General features: G+C 38.8%; 1 protein-coding gene across 1 annotated transcript; it reads left to right on the top strand.

Annotated features, from left to right (window-relative positions):
- Positions 1-12,556: 12,556 nt before the first annotated feature.
- LOC122760530 (protein AAR2 homolog) lies at positions 12,557-18,564 on the top strand. The gene is made up of 4 exons (XM_044015615.1): positions 12,557-12,626; positions 13,986-14,776; positions 15,938-16,167; positions 17,541-18,564. The coding sequence occupies exons 2-4, from the start codon at positions 13,993-13,995 to the stop codon at positions 17,706-17,708; spliced, it is 1,182 nt and encodes a 393-aa protein (XP_043871550.1). The 5' UTR covers positions 12,557-12,626; positions 13,986-13,992; the 3' UTR covers positions 17,709-18,564.
- The last annotated feature ends 200 nt before the right edge of the window (positions 18,565-18,764 follow it).

Here is an 18,764-nt window from a genome sequence, read left to right as displayed (position 1 = left end):
GACGTCTAAAAACACCACAGAATCAATTAGATTCTCATTTTTATTATTATGCTAATATTGATTCAGTGTTCAGGGAATCTCATCTTTTTTTTTGCATAAGTTATTGAGGAGGCGAGTACAACGTCCAGGAGGTGACAGTAACATATATCACAAGGTTAGGTGTTATAATCTGTAGTTATTTCTTTGTCTTATTATTATTACTTCCAAGTGAAATTGAAGAAATGATTCCTCTTATTATGGTCCGAGTACCAGGTGAATCGCGTTTTGAGGGTTTTCCCGTACCCTAAAACTCATGGATTTCTATGACCACATGAAAAGTGGGAGGGGCTAACAAAAATGGAAAAACGCTTTCATCAGGTGATTTTAAAATGTCTCACGTACATGAATGAATGTTGGTACAAATGATAATCATGTCAGGACGGTCCAAAGACTTTGCCCTAAGTCCCACTGTCCCAACTTGGTACGCATGTTTATTAGGTCGGGACAGTCAAAAAACTAGATGAGGACAAATGGTCTAAACCCAACAGGAACGGTTAGGGTTAGCCATCTTGGATTGAACGCCGACTCATTTTATTTATTTATTTTTTTGTTTTTGTGTTTGAACGTGAACCAAAAGTTGCCTCGTCCTCCATCCTAAACCAGGCAGACATTAGTTGTGAATGTACTGCCAAAAAAAATGAAAGAAAAGAAAATAACTTTAATATTGTGTTAATGTTTTGTCACATAAGCTCTATATTGTTTTAATATTCTTAAACTGGTTTAAATGTTGTAGTTTTATGAAAAAGAAAATCTCCCTGTGGGTAAAAATAGAATTAGCCCCCTTTTTTGTCTTTACTTACTATTTTCATATTTATTTATATCTGTCTATTTTTATATTCATATATATTTGCAGTTTTGCAGGAAACTCTTTCTAGACAAATATCTAACTTTGTCAGATGTTACACTTTACTTTAAAACTTTAATTACCTTTAATTTTGAACCAGTCAAATTCACTGTCACACATCGGTGAGTTACAAATTCTTAAAGTCAGTTTCCTCATTTTAAGACACATTACATTCAGAAAGTGGCTGTAGATTTACTGTACAAACTGGTTTGACAGATCATTTTTTTCTGAAAACAAGAACATTTAAACCAATTTAAGATTATTTGGCTTATTTCTACAGGGCTGTTTTTACAGTGCATCAGAGTGTTACCGAATTTAGCCGCCATTTTACCACAAAACAGGAAGTGCAGGGTAACTTTGCTGCACTCCCCGTTTTCTACGCAGTCTGATAATTCCTCAGCTCCACGCCGATCACATACCCTGGAATAAACAGTACAACGGTATTTCCCACCAAAGGAAGCACCACAAAACCATGTTTTTTAGCAACTATTTTAGCACCTGTACAAACTCTCTCAAGTAAAAATCGCAATCAAACAAACACATGGTGTTTTCAGTCAGAGTTTCAGTCATTGTCATGATAAATACAGCTTTCGTTGTTGTACAACTTCAAAACGACAAAAAATGTTTTTTTTAATCTGACTAATCAAGTAATCAAAAAAGAAAGTGATTTAAAAATGATTTAAAGGATGCTACGTCCACAGGAAAAAGACAAAAGTGTTGAGCATGTGCGGAGTGGAGGGCGATAACGAGCCTCTAGCACACACACCTCATCTTTTCTGTCTTGCTCCAACTCCTGTCCGTTTTTCGTTTGGTCTGCACCACCAGGACAGACTCTTGTTAGCGCAGAGTCACACAGAGTCACAGGGAGCAGCTGTGGATGAGATGCCGGCAGACACCTGGTTATTTCTGGTGTGTGCACATCATTGACTGCGTTGGTTCTTGCTCGTGTCACGTACTCAGTGTGCCGCACACACGCACATTAAGCTGGAGACTCGCTCACATGTGCATGTGCACACCTGCTACAGTTGATGTGGCGACAACCAGAGAATAAAAATCCTTATAGTCGCTCTGTGGACATGGACCCACTGATTATAGCCTTCTTCATGTGGCCGCAGCTTGTGTAGTGTTGTTCACCCTGACATTATTTATTATTATTATTATTAGTATTATTAGCTTTAGGTTTTGTTCATGATTAAAGGTTCAGTGCGTAAGAATTGGTGACGTTTAATGGTGAGACTACAGATAGCAAAAAAAAAAGACTCCTCCTCTGCTCACCCATCCAAGTGTTTCAGGGAACTATGGTGGCCTTCACATACCAGAAAGGATGTTGTTTTTCACAAAAACACAAGTAACACACTCTAGGTCTCAAACCCGCGGCCCGTGGGCCACTTGCAGCTCCCCAATCAGTTTCATGCGGCCCCTCCATTTAATATCAGGTTCCTTCAAAAATTATTGCATTTTTTACGTTGCCAAAAATTGGCACGATTGGTGAAAATCTTTGTAAAATATGGGTTATATGTGCTGTAAAAGTGGTGTAAAATGGCTCTGTAGCACCCCCCCCCTCCAAAACAAAAGCTAGGTTGCACCAAATTTCACAAAACTTTGTGGAAACACGTCACAGCCCCTCAACTCAACAGGAAGTCGGCCAATTTGTACTAAACACATCAAAGATGAAAAGTTTATATAAAAATAAATGTCATGTATTTTCAAAATATGGAGATACCCATCATCTCAACATAATACAAATTCATTTGTAATATTTGATACTTCTTGTCCCCACTATAATATTTTACTTTTGTGACATAGTATATCCTATACTATGTGGTGTATGTGACATTTTCAACACCTTGGTATAATAAAGGTAAAGTATGACGTCAAAAATGTCAAAAAATGTCTTTGTTTTGTTTGACATCACAGTGTGTAGAGCTGAAATATATTCATAAAGTGACATTAAATAAAAAGCTTAAAAAACATTCAGCATAAAATGTTTAAATTAATTCATGTCAGCTAATGTTAGTGTTTTAATGCACATTAGTTCATTTCATATTCAGTGCAAACTATCTGAAGGTTGCACACGTGTCTGAGCAGGTAGCTCAGTTGGATAAATCCTGAGATAGTGGATTCACTTCTTGAAATACTCTGAGAATTTCAAAAACCCTGACCAAGATGAGGAACTTCAGAACACGAAGAAATTCCACATGAGATCATCAGCACAGGGCCACACGGTTGGTGTAGCAGTTAGCACCTTTGCCTTTGCAGCAAGAAGGCCCGGGTTTGAGCCCTGGTTGGAGTAAGGGACTTCCTGCATGGAGTTTGCATCTTCTCCCCGTGTGTGCGTAGGTTTTCTCCCACAGTCAGAAAACATGAAATATGGAGATTAGGTAAATTGGCCATAGGTGAGAATGTGATGTATTTTTTGTTGTTTGTCTCTATGTGGCCCTGCGATGGACTGTCCAGGGTGTACTCCACCTATCGACCTATGTCAGCTGAGATTTGCACAGCACCCCCTCGACCCCCCCACTGATGATGGATGGATCATCAGGACAAACTTCACTCTCTGCTGAGGTTGTGAGTTCAAAACTTACAATGAAGTGCTTTTAAAGTACTGCACAATTTTAAAATGTCACACCAAAAACCAAAGTTAAAAATACCAAGAAAATGTTCAAAACAGCTCAGTAAGAATAGCTTGTGCTGTGACTATAAGACTTATATGTCCGAGGTTGTGAGTTCAAGTCTTATCTATGAGGTAAACATTCAAAAAGGTCCAAAATTAGACAAAAAATCATAGTATAGCAAGACGTCCAAAATGAGACAAAAAAGTCATATTAGAGTCAGACGTCCAAAATGAGACAAAAAAGTCATAGTATAGTATGTCGTCCAAAATGAGACAAAAAAGTCATAGTAGAGTCAGATGTCCAAAATAAGACAAAATGTCATAGTATAGTAAGACGTCCAAAATGAGACAAAAAAGTCATAGTATAGTATGTCGTCCAAAATGAGACAAAAAAGTGACAGTAGAGTCAGATGTCCAAAATTGAGACAATCCCAGGCTCAAAAGTGCTAAATTAGCTTCTACAACACAGGGTTGTCCCAGTTGGCAGGTCCACAGTCGTGTGATTGTTCCAGTCCGGCAGGTTCAGTTTCACAGCAGCAATAAAGGACTATCTTATCTACAACCGGAATCTGGAATTGAACTTGCGATCTTGTGGACTGGAAGATTCCTGTGGTTGTGGGCAATTATGAAGTTCAGACATTCAAAGTGAAGATTGAAAGGAGACAAAAAGTCCCATATGTATCAGGAATTGGTGACTTTGTTCACAACCAGAAGGTTACCCAGTCCACAAGGGTTTGGCATTTGTTTATTGTAAATTTGACCACTAGTTTCAAACCAAAACTACCACCATATGGACTGGGACAACCCCGGGCTCATGACCCTTCTTGTCCATGACACATTCAAGGCCTGTGTTTTTGTGCCTGAATTTAGAAAAATAAAGTCCACAGACTCAGGGAGTATGTGAAAAAGCTGCTGAATTTACACACTTTTCACTTTTATGACTCCCCGCTGAGTTGAGAGCCGTGTATTATTTCTGACAATGAAAGAGCTGTGATGTTTTTCCTTCTTTATTTATTTTATGTGTTTGTTTTAAAAATATCAACAGTGTTTCCGGGGAACAGAGAACAGTGTCAGAGCCTGTGGGTAAAACTGTGTTCCTCTAACATCCAGCGTTTCCACGTGTTCTTGTTCTTTTCTTCATTGTTAGTGACGAAGTGATCGGGATTAGATTTTCAATGTTGCTTTTTCTTTATTATTTTTCCCTCTAGTTGTTTGTGGGTGGAGATGGTGATTTAAATGTTCTGAAGGTGATAAGAACGAGAGACAAGTAAACACTTATAATATGACCTGTGTAGGGAGGAGTTTAACAGACTCTTATTTATGTTTAAATCTCTATAGTAACTATAAACATAGATGTATGTGTGATCCCTGTCAGCCAAACAGCAGAACCCTAAAGTCCAGTGTGTAAGAATTAGTGCCATCTACTGGTGAGACAGCATAGTGTAACAAGCTGAGGTCCCTGAACACCAGAGGCCTCAAACTCCGCTTAATATCAAGTTAAAATGAGTTATTTCATGGTGTCTAAAACAAAGTGAAATGCCCCTGCATTCAAAAAGAATGTTTTTCGAAGTTCATGCCATGACTGTATGTACATAATGACGTCTTTATTAAAAGCCGACCTCAGTCCAAAATGAACAAATTCACAAAACTGGATTAAAGGAACAGTTTGACAAAATAAGTGAGCAGTAAACGTGAAGTCACAGCGAGCAGGAAGCGACAAAGAAGAAGAAAGTGTGAAGCTGCTGGTGGTTTTGGTTCGTAATTATTCCTCAGCAAACAACACAGCGAGACACAATGACTGTTTGAATCAGTGCTACCAAAACTGAGGTTACCACGGCAACTACAGCTAAAACACAGCAGCGCACAAGATGGATTTAGATGAACTGACAATAGGTCAAAAATAGTAACTCAAGAATAAGGTAAAGTTTTGACTCCAAATGTAGAAACGTTTTAATAATGTGCTGGTCCATACTTCTGAACCAAATCAAATTATTTTTCTATATTGTATGATGACAAACAGGAGAGACTTTATTCAGATTATTAAAATAATCCACTTACCTGAGTGCGTTGACGTCACACTAGTGTTGTATGTGAAAGAGTTTCCTGTGTTAGTGACGATGGTTTTCAGACCAAAGTCCTGGCTGTGAGTCCAGTGAGTCCAGTGCCGTAGTTCAGTGCCTACAGGACGTGTGAGGTCGTGTCTCGACTATGAATCCTGTTTTATAATAAAAATATTTTGACTTGTTGTCAGATTCATTTGGTCCCATGTTGCCTTTTTTTCTGACTCCTCGGAAAAACATAGAAAACACGGTCACAAACCTGCATCTCACATTTGGATCCACTGGATCCAGGAGAACCTTCTGGATCTGGCTAGAACTTTACCTGCTTATAGCGATTACCATTTTACAAAAACACCACAAAATTCATCCTGATCTGTTAAGATATCCCTGAGATAGAAACACATCTGAACTTAAATCCATAATTTGGATCAGATCTGGCTCTTTGTCCGATATCTGATCCTCTACACACATACCTCCCGCTGAGACCCAACCATCCGAGAAGCCTGGTTGCTGTTTCAGACTGTCCAAAAGATGTGAACCGCTGGATGACCCACAACCGTCTGACATTGACATTTTTCTGTTCCTTTCTTCGTTGTATGGCAGGTATGTAAATATGTCTAAAATGCTACTAGCCTACTTATCGTTCCGCTATCACCATGTCGGAAATGTTAGATATGTGATATGAAAGTTGTGATTGTTTATATGAGATGTTACGTGACGAGTTAGCTAGTACATTTAGCCAAGCTAATGCTAACGGCCGAAGCTACTTGTTTACTATGTACAGCTTTGATATCCAGCTTCCTGTCGCACAGAGTTTAATGTGAAGGATCAGTTCGTATCCTTTTAACCTGAGTTATAACTGTATCATTGATTTATTGCAGTTCATTTAGTTTGTGTTGAATTAATTGTGATCAGTTGTCACAGTAGAAATATTTCTTGTGTCAAGGAAAGTAAAAGACTGACTTTATTGCGCATGTGTATTAAAGGTTAGAGTATGTTGTGAAATTGTACAACATGTACGGCGCTGACAACAGTATTTTTCTGTTCCTTTCTTGGTTGTACGGCCAGTGGCGGTCCTTCCTACAGACGACATAGGCGCTTGCCTTGGGCGCCATCTAGTGAGGGGCGCCAAAATATGCGACGAGAAAAAAAATAGAATTAAAATTATAATATAAATTTATTTTTTCAACAGTTTTTGCCATCCCTCTGTGTATCTACAACTATACTTCGACATAAAAAATAAACTTGTGTAGTAGAATATATTATTCTATTCACTTGGGGTGAATTTGAACCTTATTTCAAAGGTTAAAAACCTTTGAAATATTTATTTTGTATATTATATTTTGATTAATGGGTTATATGAATCTTGTTTTACAGTATTTAATTTTGCACACAATGTTTTATTGTTAGTTTAATTTTTTGTTTTGATTCTTTAATGTGCACTTTTTGTTTTCAGATGTTGCACTACTGTTAAAGTTAAAAGTGATTTTTTTGTATATTTATTATTGAACAGGTTAATTCTTTTGCACATATTGTTATGTTGTTTGTATTATAATTGTTTAAGTATATGTGCAATTCTTTGGACATGAGTTATTTTCTCGTGGGGAAGGGGCGCCATCAATCAAGCTCGCCTAGGGCACCAAATGGTCTAGGACCGCCCCTGTGTACGGCAGTACTACAGCTTGTTTGCTGCTGGCCCAGGTTCCATAGGCTTGAGGCTGGTAACATCACCTTGACTCTGCATGTTTAAAGTTAAGAAACCAGGTTCTGTTGACATGCCCGTCTGTCTCTTACAGTGGTAATTTGTGTTTTTATTTTTTTGACAGTTTTTACAGCACACTGACACATTGTCACTGTGGACGCGTGGCAGCAGGGACACGAGGAAACAGAGATTTTAATCACCATGAGACGGACTCTTCTGACTGGAGACGGAAGTTTGTTGCCCTCCCACGCCAAACTCCACGGAGGAAAAATCACACTTTATTTCAGCCAACAGGGACACGGGGTGAGTAACTCTGTGTCACTTTGGTGAACTCTGAAGAGTGCGGAGTCACAACATAACACATTTAAAGTGGATCAACAACTCCTGTGTGCTGTGATGTTAAGATCGAGGTTTCCACAGTGACTCAGCGAGATAAAGCAGCAAATATAGTTTTACAGCAACGCTTCAAACAGTCAGAACTACGGCTTTAACAGGTTCATGTGGAGCTGTCATGAGGAAAATGTCACCTGATCCATTATAGATGAAGTCGACATCAAAACCCACTTCAAACGCCGCACATGGATGAAGACAGGGAGGGAAAAACACTTCTTCTTCTCCTTCTCCTCAGCTGCTTCTCCAGATGAATCTCATGGACTTCGAGCCACATGGAGTTGACATTCTCGCCACGTTTTCCCACATCTTGTCTCTCTTTAAGGATATCTTTCCTTTTAATCAACAGCCCTACATTAAATCTGATCAATCTATCCTTATTATTAAGAGGTTGTGTACGCCTAAATTTAAAGGTTGCAGTTATTAAACAAGGCCACACGGTGTTGTAGTGGTGTGTGTGGGTTTTCTCCAGGTTCTCCAGCTTCCTCCCACAGCCCAAAAACATGCTATGTAGGGATTAGGTAAATTGGACATCCTAAATTGACCGTGAGAGTGAGAGTGAATGGCTGTTTGTCTGGCAAACTGTCCAGGGTGTACCCCGCCTATCGCCTGATGTAGCTGAGATTGGCACAGCACCCCCCGCAACCCTCTGGTGGAGGATAAAGCGTGGATGATGACTGATGACAGTTATTAAACAACCTTCTTTAAAAAAGCCTACATCCTTGACACAGATGTTTCATAGCAAATTATGTATCTAATCTTCCCTTTATTTCTGAAATGCTAGAAAAGGCAGTTGCAAATCAAAAATACGGATATATGCGAAGAAACAACCTAGAAACAGCAGTGGTGAAAGTCACCTATGTCTTTCTCGTGTCCTCAGAGAACAGATGAGTCTCTTTACAGTCTATTTATGTGATAGGTTCCAGTTTGTCCATGCTACTGATCATCTATAAATGCAAAGAATGTTTTGTCACAAATGTCACATATCTGTTGAACAGTTTGCTTGACAGGATTCAAACTTGGCAGATGATTAACTAAGAGCACCAGTGTGTTCAGTGCTCGCTTTGATGTTGATTGGATAAGAAATGCAAGAGATATTGGTGGAAATGTGGCAGATGTATTGCAAAAACACACAATCCCACAAACACAAAAATACGAATGATGTACTGCACTAAAGCTAGTTCCCATAGTTAAATGTGGAGTTCCACAGGGCTCTGTGCTTGGACCGATACACTTGTCCATATACATGCTTTCTTTTAGCATTTTGTTTTTCATATTTAACCTTTATTTATACAGGAAGTTTCATTGAGACATTTTTTAATTTTTTATACAAATTAAAATGAGGTTATTGTTTTCTGGTTTTGTAGCGGGAACAGGGTTTTGACTATTTTTGACAAAAGATTTGAATATTTGCAAAAGAAAGACGACGGTAATATTAACGTTTTGTGTTTTCTTTCATGAAAACAATTTTAAAATGCACTTTACAAATGCTAAACAGTTGGAGAGAGACCCAGTCAGTGACAGCGAGAGAGGATGAAAATGAAACTCACAAGAACAAGCAGCAAAGCAACAATTACACAGATTAACTGTCGTGCAGCTGGCAAAGTGTGATGCTCTGCAAATTACAGGAAATGTCGGCAGCTCCACGCGGCCTTTGTTAGGTGGTAAAGTGATGAGGTGCATAGATTATTAATGATCTTTTTTTTTTTTTGTCAAAGATTAATGATGATTCGATCACCTCGTTTAGCCGGCTCGCCGTCCCCGGTGTCTGCTCCGACACCGCTTCATAATTAGAATTATTCCAATTATGTCATGTAATGGCAATGACAAACGTGTTTTCGGCAGGAGGCTTATTTAGATCTCAGCACGGCCGACTGGGGATGATTCATGTCGAGAAATAGCGGAACTCAAGTTGGATATCAGTGTCACATTAAGCAGGTCTCTAATATCTTTTGTTTATGGGACAATCACTCACATGCACACGCACACACTGACTTTGTTCACTGTCTGGCTAATGCTCACCTTATTATTTTCACACTGGCAGTGGAGAAACAGGAGACGTACGACAGGAAATCATGAGTCTGGGTCTGATGCACATTCTGGCAGAGGGACTGGAACTCTCCCGTCCGTGTTATTATTCTTTGCCTGCGACCTGTGGTTTCATGAATCTATTTGTAACATCTCTGTGGTTCAAAGAGTTGCAGGGCTCATGTTAGCAGCAAACGGCAGCACACACACACAGATAATCACGGATACTGGCGCCAGAAACCACCCTGGTATACATCGATATGACTCAATCTTACTTTTTTTATGCTTTTTAAAAAGGTTCCAAAATGTGTTTTTGCACTGATGTGTGAATAGATTGAGGTTTTTAGAGACACTGACATTTACCGGCTCGTCCTCTTGTTCCTGGAAACCAGACACACTCGCTGCCACTAGGGACAAAAAAGACAAGACAGATTTTTGCCAATCAACAAAAGCGTCAAAGATTAATATCAATTTGAATAATATGTGATGTTTGAATAATATCTGTGCTACTTCTTCTTGCTGGAAGACAAAAAGAGAAGTTTGTAAACTCCCACTGTTTCTCCCACACCAAAGCCCATAGAGAAAATCAACATTTTTAGCTCACAGGGACACAGGAGCAGCCAGTCTACGGTGAGGTGAATCTGAACCAAGTATTTCAACCACCAAAGTCACTAAATAACACATGTGAGGTGACTGATGGAGGCAGCGGTGGATCAACAGCTCCTTTGTGCTGAGTTTCTCTATGGAGTTTGGTGCAGAGAGGGAACAGTTTTTTTTAAAAAAGAAGTGGTGAATTTGTGAACTGGTGAATTTAAATCGGCAAACACATTATTCTCTGACACATTTTATGACATGGAAAAGGGTTACCATAAAGATTAAAATGGAAATTATTTTTTTGTTTTCTTCTGTCTAAAACAGTGGTGTCAAACTTGCGGCCCACGGGCCACATGCAGCCCTCCAATTGATTTCATGAGGCCGCTACTTAAAGTCATTATAATGGAGTTATTTCTCTATATTTATCTTTAGTAATTTTTAATTGTCTAAAATATCAATTCCTACAAATATTAAACCTCATGGAACACGCAAGAAATCCTGGCTGCAAATACATGATAGTCGCTGGAGAGTGTGTTTACACTAATGTACACACACACACACACACACACACACACACTGGAGTCCACTGATGTATCACATACAGCAGCTCCGTATCTGGACCATCTGGAAGCTGCAGGTGCAAGAGGATGTTTTCCTCTGCTGTAAACATGGAGCCTGTTCACTGTTAGAATATGAGAGTACAACCTTCAATTGTTCATGGATTTAAGGCTGGATCAAATATATTAAGTACCTGGAGAATCTAATTTATAATAAATAATAATACATTTTATTCATGTATGGCTTTTAAAGTGGTGCTCAAAGACTAGATAAAATCAAACACAAGGAAATACACACTCATAAAATCCTGTCATCTGACAAATGAAGAAGTGAATCATTTGTTCTGTTTCCACGTGAACACACAGCAACAAAGGTCCATCTAAATATGAATGACTTCATCCTTTCATATTGATTTCCATGAAGAATCTCATAATAAATAATGACATTTATGACAGTTACACTTTGTCTCCCACTGAAGCTCAAAGACGCTGTCTCTTTCTGCCACCTAGTGGTGAAAAATATTATTATGATTATTAGAAGGAAAAAAAAGGTCACATTTGACTTCTAGCAGAACACTGTGACTTTTGAATTACATTTTTAACATTTTAAAATTAAATCAAAACAGAAATACCAAATACAAAAATGACCTTGAAAAAAAACCTTAGTTTGATGGCTATGTGGTGTTTCCACAATCCCGGAGTTAAGAGTATCACAAAATAACATTTATTGAAGGGGGAGGGACAAAATATCTATATGGACATGTACATGTTATAATCACTTATTATATAATAAAATGTAAATATATCTATTATTGTACCCACGACATGTTGGTCATACATTGTCTGCTTGGAATGAATTTAAAGTTGCTATAATTAAGAGACAAAGACTCAAACAAATGTTATTTGGAATATGTATTACAGTAGTAATAGTATTACTATTATTATTTTCCCCCACAGATCTTGTTTATAACATTTTTTATATTTAGCGTATATATTTTAGATGTCCTTATGGACACATAATAAAACATCACACTTTACTTAAGCCTGTTGTGTTTTTTTTCGGGGAGCGCTGGAGGACACCCAGGGTGTCATTCAAGCTGGAACTGCCACTGATGTATTATACTGTTTCAAATTGAACACAATTTTTCTTTTCTAAATAAAACTTTAAATTGTTATTACACTATTTTAACATGCAGTAAATTGTAAATGACTGCGAGATATCAAAGGTTATTCTGTAAATGGGCAAAAGCACCTACATTTTCTGGCCTTTGTATGGTTAAAATAAGCAAAAACTATTTTTGAGCCTTAGGTGTTAGAAGGTTATCTCAGAATTCTGATTTTAAAAATCATATCATTCATTCCTTAGACCAGGGTGTCAAACTCAAATGACCTGCGGAGACCGACATAGAGGATATACATTACATTCACAAATACATTTAGTCTTATATTCTGTCTCTATTCCACATGTGGCCCCCGGGCCACCAGTTTGACACATGTGCCTTAGACAATAAAAGGTGCTGCTCACAGATATACACACAAACACAGTAGGAAGCAACATAAACTTCTCGGTAAACTTATTGACTTAGCTACACAAGTAACTACATTAAAATATGTTGTTGTGTTTTATGGGAAACGTCGTTGACAATTTTCTGCAGGAAATCCGGAACTCGAAGAGAACCACAACGAAGCGGAACTGTCCCAGTCAGGCGCTGTTTCTATCCGGAAGGTTTTACATGCTGCACAGTCTAGACAAAACGATATTCCAACGCTGAGAAACTTCAACAAATCTACACAGAAGGTAGAGTTTACGAGAGGAGACGCTGAGTTAGCACCATTTTCACTCAAATACACGTTATAAATACACGTTAAGGTAGAGTTTACGTGAGGAGACGCTTAGTTAGCAACATTTTCACATAAATACACGTTATAAATACACGTTAAGGTAGAGTTTACGGGAGGAGACGCTGAGTTAGCAACATTTTCACTCAAATACACGTATAACTACGTTAAGGTAGAGTTTACGAGAGGAGACGCTGAGTTAGCAACATTTTCACTCAAATACACGTTATAAATACACGTTAAGGTAGAGTTTACGAGAGGAGACGCTGAGTTAGCACCATTTTCACTCAAATACACGTTATAAATACACGTTAAGGTAGAGTTTAGGAGGCGCTGAGTTAGCACCATTTTCACTCAAATACGTTATAAATACGTTAAGGTAGAGTTTGAGAGACGCTGAGTTAGCACCATTTTCACTCAAATATAAATACACGTTAAAGGTAGAGTTTACGAGGAGGCGCTGAGTTAGCAGACTCAAATACACGTTATAAATACACGTTAAGGTAGAGTTTACGAGAGGAGACGCTGAGTTAGCAACATTTTCACTCAAATACGTTATAAATACGTTAAGGTAGAGTTTGGGAGGAGGCGCTGAGTTAGCACCATTTTCACTCAAATACACGTTATAAATACACGTTAAGGTAGAGTTTACGGGAGGAGGCGCTGAGTTAGCAACATTTTCACTCAAATACGTTATAAATACACGTTAAGGTAGAGTTTACGAGAGGAGACGCTGAGTTAGCACCATTTTCACTCAAATACACGTTATAAATACACGTTAAGGTAGAGTTTACGGGAGGAGCTGAGTTAGCAACATTTTCACATAAATACACGTTATAAATACGTTAAGGTAGAGTTTAGAGGAGAGAGTTAGCAACATTTTCACTCAAATACACGTTATAAATACGTTAAGGTAGAGTTAGAGAGACGCTGAGTTAGCACCATTTTCACTCAAATACACGTTATAAATACACGTTAAGGTAGAGTTTACGGGAGGAGACGCTGAGTTAGCAACATTTTCACATAAATACACGTTATAAATACACGTTAAGGTAGAGTTTACGGGAGGAGACGCTGAGTTAGCAACATTTTCACTCAAATACACGTATAACTACAAACGATATATTTTCGTTATGTTCTTTCACTCGTGTTTTCATTGACAGACCACATGACCTTTTAAAGCAGCATTATTGTGTTACATTTGGACTAAATCCTCTCCTGAGCATGTCGAGCTCTTATATCACAGCTCAAATCCAAGTGTAGCTCCTGTGTTCCTGGTTGGTTCAGTTTAAAGTTTAAGTTTAGTCGTCATTTACAGATCAGACATGGCCAGCAGCAGCAGCAGCAGCAGCAGCAGCAGCGCTGTCAACATGGATCCAGATGTTGCTCTGAGGCTGTTTGAGGAGGGAGCCACCCTGGTGCTGCTGGGTGTCCCTAAGGGCACAGAGCTGGGGATCGACTGCAAGAGTTGGCAGGTGGGTCCTCGCTTCCGGGGAGTAAAGATGATCCCTCCAGGCCTGCACTTCCTACACTACAGCTCTGTGAACTCACCGACATGTGGGAATGAAATCGGCCCAAAGACGGGCGTCTTCCTTCATCTCAAACCCAGAGAGATCCTGTTGGCTAACTGGGACCCCAAAGAGGAGGATCTGGATTTCTCAGCCTCTAAGAACCAAGAGGAGGTGAGTCGCATCCGGGCGACCTTACAAGAGCTGGATCCATACCTGGGTCCTTATCCATATGAGGTGATGAGGAAGTGGGTGTCCCTCACTGACCACCTCAGTGAGGAGCTGGTCAATAACCTGCAGCCTTTGTCTGGCAGAATATGTGCCTACTGTGACGTCATCCCCGAGATTGAGTACAGACACACCAAAGACAGAGCAGAGCAGCCGGTCAACGACACGGTCTGTCAGAGCATGAAGGAGGGACTGGACAGGCTGCCCAAGATGAAACTGAGGGAGGGGACGGAGTTACGCTTCTCTGTCATCCCCGAGAAGACCTACCCAGCCGGGGCGACACCAGCGGAGATCACCCAGTGCAGTATGGACCTGAGCTATGCTCTGGAGACTGTACTGAAGAACTATGAGCTTCAGCCTCTCCACATTCTAGGTAACTGTACATTTACATATAATAAACAAATCATTCAACAGGATCATTTTAATTTGTGGACAAAACAAGACATTTGAAAACATTTTCTTTTTGAGGTTTAGAATACACTGATCAACATTTTGTGCACCAAATAATCAACAGATTAATCGATAATGAATATAATCATTGCAGTCCACACAAGATTTTCCTGTAGTTGTAGCCCTGAGTCTTAAGAATATTTGATTCCATGTATTCAGATTCAGCTTAGACACTAAAACAACAGTGAGAGACGTCACGTTTATGTCAACGTGCTGGTAGAATGTTTCTCCGTCTCTGTTTTCGATGCTTAATGCGTGAAAAATAGGCGAGACACCAAAACTTAAAGAAAATTTGACTTTATTTCTATTGAAAATACTAACAGGGCATAACAGGGATGAACAATATTATTATTATACTGCACAATATCGGTATCGGCGGGTATTGCCTGTAAAATGTTAAATACTCCAAGATCCCCTGATGTGACTGACGACTAAAACAGTCGGCTGAATACGCTGGCAGCTATTATATATAAGTGTAAGATGTTAATTTCACTACAGAAAAAACATTAATCATTTAACTTCTGCACATGGAAAAACTATATATAAAAATATTGTTATCGGTTATCGGTCCGAGCACTCCTGATATATCGGATATCAGCAAAAAGACCAATACTGTGTATCCCTAGTATATAACTGCACTGCACACATTGTTATGTTACGCATATTGGCCCCCCTAAAAAATCAAAATCAATTGGCAAAAATGGGCAGCAGCTTCAGCATCAGCTATAGAAAAACCACCTCTACTAACCTTAAGTTAATCGTTCATAAATGATTTGAGTGTGTATTTTAATAAAGGGCCGGTCCCCATCCTGCGAGAGTGTGTGGGGGCCACCGTAGTTACCTGATGCTCTTGGAGGAGAGGGAGTGAGGGCAGTCCTCCTTTTGTTGTGATCTGAAGTCTCACCATTAGATGTCACTAATTCCTACACACTGAACCTTTTTAAAGATGTATTTTTTTTCATTATTTTTATTATTTAATATTGTATTGCAGACAAAAATGTAAATTTGAGACAGAAAACAAAAGTGAATGTTTTCTTTGAAGTGTAATGTGTGTGTGTGTGTGTGTGTGTGTGTGCTCTCTCAGGTGAGCTGCAGTTCGCCTTTGTGTGTTTCCTCCTCGGAAACGTGTACGAGGGCTTCGAGCACTGGAAGCGCCTGCTGGCTCTGCTGTGCCGCTCAGAGGAGACCATGGGGAAACGGAAGCAGCTCTTCCTGGACCTCATCACCGTGCTCTACCACCAGCTGGGAGAAATCCCCCCCGACTTCTTTGTGGACATTGTGTCACAGGACAACTTCCTCACCTCCACGCTGCAGGTAGATGCCCCATATTTCACCTTTTTGCTTTTATTATCATGTGTCAACGACAAGAAAAATATCAACTCTGTGCTTTAATCATTGCCATTGTAATTGTGTCTATGCACAATTCATTTGTCGTGCTTATTTGCTGTTAAACTTAAACAAATCTCATAAATCTCTCATGTCCATGACTAACCTACAAAGGTCTGTCTGATTTTCTTTCTTTTGTTACATGATTTTTTTCTTGTGTCTTCTGCTGAACTTGTTATATTGTAACTGTGGTGTAACGTGTGCAAAATCACAGTCGGGAAAGAAATGCGATTTATTACCAAGTTTAAATGACTAAACAGACTCAACTGTAAACAGAACGGTGGATAATTACCCTTCATTTCATAAGAATAATTACAAAATAATTCTCAGTTTTGCTGCAACTACTACAAACAAAAGTTAGAGGTGAATGTGAGTTCAAATAAATAGAAAGTATAATAAGAAAGTAAAGATCAGTGATAGTGCAGTGAGTCTCAGCTTGGACTCCAAGCACATATCTCTCTTTGTTAAATATGAAAGAGAAGCCATAACTGCTTAAATATAAGCTCTCTCTTATATTTCAATGAGTGATCATGTTTGATTTCAGTCACGTTGTCTTTGTCGCGTTCACCCGTCGATCACTGACTGAGGCTCGTCTTTGCTGACGTTCCATGTCAAACTCGTGCTGAAGTCAGTTGTTGTCACATGTGAGACTTGGCGATAGTGTTCCGTTGCCGGGGGAAACGAGGATGAAATGTGATTAAGTCGTGCAGAATATGGAAGAGGATGGAAACACATGTTAAACTTATTTGGAAACAAAATATTAGTCATTTAAAAAGCCAGAATTCTGAAAATAACATCTGAGTTTCATCTCAGAATTCTTTTATTTTGCTATTTATTTATGAAATACAGAACAAACTACAAAATTGTAATAAAGAGAGCCAAAATTCTGAGATGAATGTCTGACTTTTTCCCCCACAATTATTTTTATTTATTTAATTTTTCAAAAAAATTCAGAACAAACTAAAGATTTAACAGAATTATGAAAATAGCCTCAGAACTTTCACTTCTCTTTTTTTGCAGCCGTGCCACATGTCATGCAACCATAGTTTATTTATTTATTTATTATTTTTATTATTTTTGTAGTAATAATAATAATAATAATAATAATGATAATATATGACACCAGTTTAGAAATGTAATAGCAAAAAAAGAATAGCTTCAACATGGAAAATGTGATCCCACAGTTCAGCAGCAGCAGCAGCATCAGCAGCATCAGCATCAGCATCAGCATCATCAGCATCATCATCACATGCATCAGTATTGTTGTCAAACCTTTTGTCTGACTGCTGTTCTTCTCCCAGGACTTCTTCCAGTTTGCCAGTGGACCTGGTGTCGACGTGACGCTGCGTAAGCGAGCGGAGAAGTTCAAAGCTCACCTGACCAAGAAGTTTCGCTGGGACTTTGATGCAGACTTGGACGACTGTGCTCCGGTGGTGGTGGAGCTGCCTGAGGGTGTCACAGTGGACTGAAACTGCCACTAACTACTGGACTTAAGGGTCAAACTGGGTGGATTTAAGTAGAGGAAGTCACTGATGCTGGAGGAGAACTGAAATTGGTTGATATCTTCTTTCAAGGGTTTTTTGAGCATAAAACGGTCTATACTGTATGTGATCACATGAGAGACATCTAAGATGTGTTTTAACATCCACTTGTGATCAGATCTATCAGTATGGATGTGATTGACACCTTAAAGGGACAGTTCAGGCTTTTTGAATTGTTGATGCATCATTGTCTTAAGATGGCGTAAATGTCTAAGATCTGTCCTCTGGTCAGCCATGTTGTCCTGAGCTAGCGCATGCGTGCGTGCGTGTGTGTGTGCAGTTACTTTAACAGCAGATTTAACATGTTGACACTTTTCTACGTGTTCTAGTGATGGGCTCCCTCTGGTGTTGTCTGTCGTGCAGCGAGTGTAACAACTGTAATGACTATGAAGCGTCCTTCATCGTGTTAGGTGACTTAAATGTGCGTCATTATGAACCGTAAACCTGGGATCTTTCATTTTTATACTTTAAGTCTTTTTCTGTCATTTTAAAACTGGAAACAAGTTTTCTGTATTTTCTGGACATGTTCCAATAAAGTGAATGAGAAATAATTATAGAATTGGCAAAACAATAAATCTAATGGCCGACTATTGTACATCAACAATCATTTTTCAGCTCACACTATATTTTTTTTTAAAATGTGTTGCCCCTTTAGAAACGGGCTGATTTACCATTATGTAATATGGTAAATCCGTATGATGAAAAGATGAAAACATGAGCAAACTTCACTTTTCTATGATTTATTTGACTTCCTTTTAATGAATTAAAGACAATTTAAAAAACAGTGTAAATGATCACTTTTTGTCTTTTTGAGGTTTCTTTTATGAAATTCATTCATTCATAGACTATTTTAGATTCATAACCTAACAGTTAATGGATTACTTAATAATCCATCAATCAAGGGTCAAATTATTGCAGGGGATTTGTTGATTCATTGATCATGTAGAGTCTCGTTTGCTGCGGAGCAATCTCTGTCTCGTCCAC

The sequence above is a fragment of the Solea senegalensis genome, unplaced genomic scaffold, assembly GCF_019176455.1.
Source record: "Solea senegalensis isolate Sse05_10M unplaced genomic scaffold, IFAPA_SoseM_1 scf7180000013719, whole genome shotgun sequence".
Classification (NCBI taxonomy): domain Eukaryota; kingdom Metazoa; phylum Chordata; class Actinopteri; order Pleuronectiformes; family Soleidae; genus Solea; species Solea senegalensis.
The sequence above is the reverse complement of the archived record's forward strand: the minus strand, read 5'-3'. Positions and strand labels throughout refer to the sequence as shown.

Bases quoted from the DNA above. Each gene is read 5' to 3' on its own strand.
- LOC122760530 (XM_044015615.1), top strand. From the start codon at position 13,993: ATGGCCAGCAGCAGCAGCAGCAGCAGCAGCAGCAGCGCTGTCAACATG. The intron at 14,777-15,937 runs GTAACTGTACAT...GTGCTCTCTCAG, and splicing joins TCAGCCTCTCCACATTCTAG to GTGAGCTGCAGTTCGCCTTT. The intron at 16,168-17,540 runs GTAGATGCCCCA...TTCTTCTCCCAG, and splicing joins TCCTCACCTCCACGCTGCAG to GACTTCTTCCAGTTTGCCAG.